Raw genomic sequence first — 7,986 nt, 5'->3', positions numbered from 1 at the left:
CAGATTGTATATATCAGTATATATATGATAAGATGTCAATCTTTATGGTTGAGAGCCCAAGTAATTTGTAATCGCCTCCAAGCTTTTCTAAAGACTGTAAATGATGATGCTTACTTTGATAATTTAAGCATATAAGTAATATAATCTCAGAGGTTCATTTTGATAAACTAAGTCTGATGTTTCACACTTTGCCAATTTTTTTATGTTGCTCACAACTTTGAGGCACAGAAAATATTATACACTTTACTAGTTATTTGTGCAACTTCAATGGTTTTCGGAGGTAAAAATACTTGTGCGAAGGAATACATGAAGTTTTAATAAGGTTGTCATGTTTGACTATAAATTAGCGCATACCTATAGTGAATTGCAAACTAAAATTTTGCAGTTGTCAAATCGGTGAACAGTATCATGGACGCATTAACATGGTACTGATGAGAAAACTTGGCGAATACAACAAATAATAGTATGAATCAAACTTAGTGGTTATATACTCTGTATCGTGTATCAATACTCATTTATCACCGGAATCGCTATGATGAGTGAAACAATTTTAGCTGACATGACTATACTTTTTGCAATTGGGTAGCTAAGGAATTTTTTTGGCTACAGTTTTTGGTGAATATTATACACAATCTCGTATACTAACGTGCAACAATAACAAATTTACGTCCAACAAAATAATTTAGATAAATCTTATACAGAGAAAATGATTTATATTGATAAACAGGTAATTACATATCTAAAGTACAACAATTTTTTCACAAATTATGAACATCGCACACATTACAATTTTGAAATTTATACTAAAAAATGGCCCGTGACTCACACGAATTTTCGTGCTAGTGATCGTTATAATCGAACAAAAGTTGATCACGATAAAATTTTGACCGAGTTGTTCACATCTGAATTAACAATCGATTCGAACATATTAATATATATCTCTCTAAGGGGTTGTTTGGTTCGGAAAACGGTATGAGTTTGGAATAAAGAATCGGGTTAGGCTGGTATGGGGCTGAGGAATCATTCCTGATATAATGTGTTTGGTTCGGTACTGGAATGAAATCTGTTTGATTTAAATATTTTTGGTTCATTGGTTGAATCAAACTTTTATATATGGCATATGTCGAATTTAAATTGGTTATACAACTTAAGAACAAAAAAATTAAATATAAGTGATTAAAAAATTAAAATTTCTATGTTAATTTATTACTTTAAAATAAATAAAATAAAATATTACTAATTTGTATTAAATAAAAATAAGTACAACTTATTTAATAATAAATAACATGATATATAAGATATATGTTTTAAGATTGTATTTAACTTTATAAATAAAAATAAAACAATAAAATTTAATTTGATACCTCATACTCCTTTCTCAAACCCACCTCCCCACTAAGGTATTGAATTTGATTCCACATATATATAAGGTATGAGTATCAGATATTAAAAATAATAAACCAAACACAAGATATAAATTTGAAATAACCAAATTTATACATGATACCTGAATGAGCGTAACCAAAATAACCCTACATGTTTTAACTCGTCACCGAATATTTTTGGAGATTCACAATGTGTGTTTTCTAAATGGTTTGTTTATTAATTACCTACTACGTCTACGTGATGGGACTTCCATTTAATGTTGTAATGAAGAAACGTAAGTAAATATACACGTGCAACAAACCCACTTTTGTATTGAGTAATGAAGTTAAAATTAGTGTGGCAACTGCTTAATTAACTAGCTATGCACCTGGTAAAGGTTGCTTCCTGTGATTTGTTTTTGGTTCGCACCCCTCTTACTTTTACAACTTTAATTATTTTTCCACTTGGTACGTATAGTTTTTTACTTTAATAATTTCTCATGTTGCAGTTTCACTTCTTTCCCATGCAAGTCCATGTTTTCAAAAGACTTCCTTTTACTTTGCTGGGAGAGTGTCAGTATACAACCAAAAGAACTAAAGAGCCAAGTTCCAAACATATCCATCCATATATCTTCAGGACTATGCAAGTATGCAGAGACATGCAAGATGCAACATTTGTTGATAAAATACATGTATCTGGGTATTAATTATAAATTATAAATATAGTTTTAAAAAAATTTATATCTTTCATCAATCTATTATTTGTGAAGTGTTAATTTATCTTACAACCTTAATAATACCTCCAATATTAAAAATGCTCCATTGTAGTTTCCGAAAATCACATCATCTATAGTTAACATATTGTGTATCAAAATGCTTCAGATTAGAGGCCTCTTTCCCTCTCTCTTAAGACAGGAAAAAAACATACAAAAATTAATCACATTTACTTAGGAAAAAGATTAGTTGATACAAAATACTATTCCACTCCAAATACTTGCTTAAGTTGATTGATCACTGCAACTGTGAAGGAATTCAATTCAATGATGCTGCTTTTGTTCCAACTCCATCAAATTCTACTTTTTCTTGCTTTTTTTTCTGTCTTTCTTGTCTCCTTGTCTTTCTTTAGCTCTCCTTTCTTTCTTTCCTTTTCCCCCTCTTTTCCTTTTCCCAAATCTCTAATCTTTCTCAAGTGGGGTACCTGATTCTCTTCACTATCTCCCCATAAGAACTTGTAGTAATTATTTCGAAATGAGTAACATCACATATATATAAGCTTATATTTAAATCAGTAGAACAACTCTATTAACAGAGTGGCCTGCCTAGAGTAAACTCAAGATTAGGCTTCTTCTTTGGGCAGAATAATAGAGTGTTGTTTGTCTCTGCTGCATTTGTTGAACTCATTGCTTCTGATATTCTTTCATAGCTGCTTAAGGACTTTTTCTCCATCCCCTTCTGTGAAAAAAATAGATTCTAATTAGTCATATATTACTACATTCTTTGCACCTATGCTATCTATGTGAGCGGGATAAGTGAATACGTTCATCTTTATTCCATTTTCCGGTCATTTATCACTGCAACATATTCCAACATAACATCTGTGTGTATAAAATAATAAGAACCAAAAGGACAATGCATGTGTGTGTGACTCTCAAAATGTGCGATGCATGAAGAGAATAATTTGCAATAGAAACCAAGAGGTACAATGATTATAAAAGTCTATTACGCTACTGTCTCTTCTGCATGCAATCTTCCATATGTTGTTTATTCCCTAGCTAATTAAGAAGATGCAAACAACCATATACGATCTGTCCAACATTATTAAATTTAAGACACTTCTTTTTTCACTTCCTTTAGCAGTTAAACATTATCAGGAATAATCAACTCAGTAAGCTTTAACTTTCTCTCTTAAAGTACTTCAACTTAATTCTCTTCTTTTTATTGAAATCAAATTATTCTATTCTCTTTATTTCTTATTTTTTGTTTCAAAAGCTTAATGTAGCTGACCCTTAATGCATGTAAACGAAAGACTTGCCAGCTTTTCAAAAGCCTTTGTCTTTTTCTACCCTCTCCTTTCTCCTTTACATGTTACAATCAATCACAAATTTACAACTCTGCTATATATATATATATTCTTACAAGGACATCAAGGGTATAAATTTAAACTTTTAACTCACACATGAGGAGGGTAATTTGGTAAAATTGGTACCTGATTTTGAGAGAGAATGTTGTTATCTCCACAATCCATTTGCTTCCCATGCAACCAAGCTTCCCTACTGCAAACCAGGAGGGAATAATTTCTATCAGTGAAGGCCATGCAGAAGGAACTATTTGGGGCAAAATCAACAAGTAAAAAAACAAAGGAAAGGCAAAGTGACCAACTCAGCAGAGATATAAAGCAATCTTTCATATTCAATCTTGGGTTTCATATAATTTTCTTCTATAATTATCTTGTTGTGATTGAAAGATTAAAGTGAATCCACCCGGCCATGTGATATTCCATTAGTTAACAAAAATAAAGACAGCCACAGTGTTCAAAGAAGTTTCAAAGGGGCTGTGCTTCTGTGCATGTATGTAATTTCAAAAAATGGGGGGTCCATGACAAGGCTTAACTTTGAGACTAAGTTTCAATAGACATGTATTGTTTGAGTGATGATTACTGTAAAAAAACTCTTTGAACCCACAAAATCCAGAGGAAAAGAGATCTTTCTCTCTTTTTATTGCTACTTAAATCAGATCTCTTTACATATACATGTTACATATATATATATATAAGGGGAAATTCTTTTTGAATAAGCTACAAGAAACACATGGCCTTTTCCGACGGTACAATAAGGATCGGAGGAAAAAACAACCGACATTTACAATCGGGCAGTAATTTTTTAGCCTCTAAACACAAGGCTAAAATAATTGGTCATAAATTGATTTTGATGTGACTCTCTAGTTGGTTGTGGATAACACTTATTCATGACAATAACCTAGAATATATGCAAGACAATAATCATTCACTTGCTTTTAATTAGATTGCACTAATCAAATCGGACTAAAGATCGACTATCTAATTTACTATACCTGGTGTTTTATATGCATAATAAACTAGGACCCCAAGTAGAAAAAAAGATTACTTTCTTGATATTAGCATTGAAAAAGGGATTACAATAACCCGTGAAAAGAGAGTTGGTCAAGTCCCTTGCTTTACCCTTTTCCTCATAAGTAAATCTTTGTTCCTCCATCATTATGATTCCAAATCCAAAACACTGCTAGCCATTAATTAAAACTAATATTTATCATTAAATCTAACACTCAACACTAACCTAGCTAGAAATAAAGTACCCGACAGATGGCATATTTAAAAAAATAATTAGCATGTAATGTGGATGATTAATTAATATGTTTTATACCTTGAAGATGAGTTAGTCCAGAGGCCTTGATAATCCTTATCTAACTGGTGAGCTTTGGATTTTACTTGTTGAGATGAATCATCATCCTGAGACCTTCTTGGGTTTTGAACATTGTCAAACATTAGATCCTCAGAAGTATCACCAGATGACCCATTTTCAAATAAATCTGATTTTCACAGATACCAATGAATATCCGGTTAGTAAATTAATAGTAGTACTGGCTAAAATTTCTATATTTTAGCTACTACTATTGCCTAGGGAAGTTCAAAATTTAAGAGATTAACCAGAAGAAGCTGCAGCTCTATCAGTTGTCTTCACAGTTCGATACATCTGCAAATTAAATAATGAAAACATGTTATTGTTATCTAAACATCGGAAATATGCCAATTAATTTTAAAATAAAAATGGAAATACAGACATTGGAAGATGCCATCCGTACTATACATGCACATGGCATCTAGCAAGTAATACAGTAATAAAAAGAAATTACAGTGTTTGGCACGAATGCATGTGAGTGTACATGAGTGCATGTATGACAATATGTACATTTAATAATGTAAATACATATTACAAACATACACACTGATCAACTACTGTATTAACCATGGTCCGGGATTGTGGTTTGGGAAAGCCTTGTAAATTTGCAGGTATAGAGACACTATCATTGCGAAATGATTTTCTTTCTGTACTTTCTTATCTGCAACTACTTTCTCTCTCGTGCAAACAAACATACACTCAACATATCCTTTAAAACAGCATACTACTAATACTACAAAACTTAAAATATTGTTTAGATTTCTACAAGTAGACTGTGTTTGAACTTTCAACTTGTCCGGGTTTGTGTATGACTACTTTCTCTCATTTTTTTGGGATTTGTCTTACTTGTTTTCACTTAAACATTTTTCATCAATTAATCTCTCTCTCTCTCTCTCTCTCCATCTCCATGGATATATGGATCATTCTCCCAAGCAAAAAGCTGATGCTAATAGTAGCTAGGTGGTAGCTTCTTGCAGAACCATCAGATCTATGAATCTATATTAAAAATAAAAATGTGAAGACTAACATTTGAAAATGTAAAAAAAAAGGTTGAAAACGCAACCTCGGTATTAAAAATGTCAAAATGTATAAATAAAGAGTACCAAATTTTCAACTACCTATGAATCTATAATGTACTAGTAGTTATGGTAGTACTTGCTAAAGAAAGTTGAGCCTTATTGTAAATCAATGCTCCATTACTTCAATACCATATCTTTAACATACATAGGTACATACATAATGTATGTCTGCTTAAGCAGTGAAGGATAGAGTAAATTACCTGTAAATGGGATTTAACATGAGCCAAAGTGAGATCTTTGACATCCATGAGTTCAAGAACTGACTTTGGTGTTGCTCCTGGATTTATTAAACCCACAAAGGAAAAGTCAAAGTTTAAGTCTTTGATTAAATTATAAAAATTTATATGTAACAGGATAGTAAAAATATTTCATACTTTCATGGCCACCAAGGAGCTCAACAGCATGAACAAAGCGAGCATGAAGTGTGGTAGTCCATCTCATCCTGGGGGCTCTCATGCTACGTTTAGCCGGAAATCTCGAAAGAAATCTTGATCTCATGAAGCCTACCTGAGACTGGAAGGTGTCATTAGGGTTTGGAGTAGTAGGGGAAGTTGATGAAATGGAGGTTGAATCAAGAGAACAAGGCTGTTGAACAAATGGGAAATTTAGGTAAGGGGTTGTAGTAGGAGAGTTTTGTTGTTGGTAGACTGGAATTCCTCTTATGGGTTTTAAGTAACCCATAAGTTCATCTGAGCTTAATCCTCTCCCTCCTTGATATTGATTATTTTGATTGTACAAATGGTGGTGATTGTTGTGAAGAACAGGAGTATTATTATGGTGGGCCTGTTGATAATTTTGTTGATTAAAAGTGGAGTAGTGAAGAAGATTATGATTGTTGTTGTTCTGGAGGAGATTACGAAAGTTTTGGTGGCCTGATGACGGGATATTGACTGGCTTTTGGTATGAGCCTGAGCTTGGATTTGACAAAGAGAGATCAAAACAAGAATTAGTACTAGTAGTGTTGTTGTTTTCAGTAGAGGGTTTTGAAAACACTGAAGAATTAAAGAGAGGTGATGATGAGTTGGTTTTAGAGTTGTCTAAAGCTCTTTTCCAAAACCCCAAATCCATGCTATCTTTATCTTCTTCACTTGTCCTTGTTCTTCTCCATCCTCCACCTGCACCTCCTCCTGATGTACTTTTGTTGCTGTTTGGCAGGCTGATTTGCAAAGACAAGTCTGGTTGTGCTGGAAATAGCTCCATCTTTCTCTTTTTATCACCCACACAAACAAAGCCTTGAGCTTCTTGATCCTTGTAAAACTTCTCTCTTTTACTCCTCCAACAAAACTCTCTCCTTTCTTAATTTTCTTCTTGTTTGGAAGAAGCAAAAGCACTGTTGAACGATCTTAAAGAATGTTGGTAGGAGATTTCTAAAGTATGATCAATCCTTGGTACAAGTTCAGATGAGGAAGATATGTAGATGATTTTTACTTGACTGAAACGGGGTTCATTTTCATTGATGATGAAAAACTAGAGGAGTGGAGTAGTTGCAGAAGTTTTGGGAGAGGAAAGAGAAGAGGAAGAATAAATGACAAGCTAAGCTAGGTATGAAATGAATGCTTGTTTCTTTTGTAAGAAGAAGTATATGGGGGAAAATGACACTTCTCTCTAGAGAGAGAGATATAGTGAGGAGAGAGATGACTTGTTTTGTGGACGTGGGGGTAGGATTAGGAAAAAAAAGAAAAGGAGATAAAATAAGATATAGAAAATGGAAAAGTTGAAAAATAATACCAAGGTTTTTTAGAGAGTTATTATTTCCTTTCTAATATTTCTTTTCTCTGTTTGGGTGGTTTTCTTTTAAGAAAGGAAAGGAAATTTTAGTGTAAGCTTTTAACGTCTTCATTTTCACCCTCAACAACTCATACTCACCTTTTAAACCAAACACTCCACTACACTTAATAAATTAAGTGCAAAAAATTAATGGGTTTCTTTGTTTGTTTCTTACCCATTTCCCGAAACCCTAAATCAACTACACTCAAATCAAATCCTAGGGCTTTGCTTTGATAATTACCTAATCATACTCCCTCGTTCTACTCGTTATTAGACTGCAATTACTACTACGTGAGAAGAAAATGTATGTATATATTAATGTCTTCTTTTACACTTATTCTC

The 7,986-nt window shown here is 32.8% G+C and overlaps 1 protein-coding gene across 2 annotated transcripts; it reads right to left on the bottom strand.

Moving 5' to 3' along the window:
• Positions 1–2,285: 2,285 nt before the first annotated feature.
• Positions 2,286–7,527, bottom strand: LOC141671820 (putative transcription factor KAN2). Of its 2 annotated transcripts, none has more exons than XM_074478190.1 (6): positions 6,252–7,527; positions 6,078–6,154; positions 5,047–5,092; positions 4,763–4,928; positions 3,571–3,637; positions 2,286–2,813 (listed from the first exon to the last, which is right to left on the bottom strand). In XM_074478190.1, exons 1-6 carry the CDS (start codon positions 7,075–7,077, stop codon positions 2,667–2,669), a joined length of 1,329 nt encoding a protein of 442 aa, XP_074334291.1. In that variant the 5' UTR covers positions 7,078–7,527; the 3' UTR covers positions 2,286–2,666. The 2 variants fall into 2 exon arrangements, with proteins under 2 accessions (XP_074334291.1, XP_074334290.1); XM_074478189.1 differs by having other exon boundaries at positions 2,286–2,816; positions 6,252–7,525.
• Positions 7,528–7,986: the final 459 nt, after the last annotated feature.

Source organism: Apium graveolens, chromosome 7, assembly GCF_009905375.1.
Source record: "Apium graveolens cultivar Ventura chromosome 7, ASM990537v1, whole genome shotgun sequence".
NCBI lineage: Eukaryota > Viridiplantae > Streptophyta > Magnoliopsida > Apiales > Apiaceae > Apium > Apium graveolens.
Note: the sequence above shows the minus strand (reverse complement) of the source record. Positions and strands in the feature narration are given on the sequence as shown.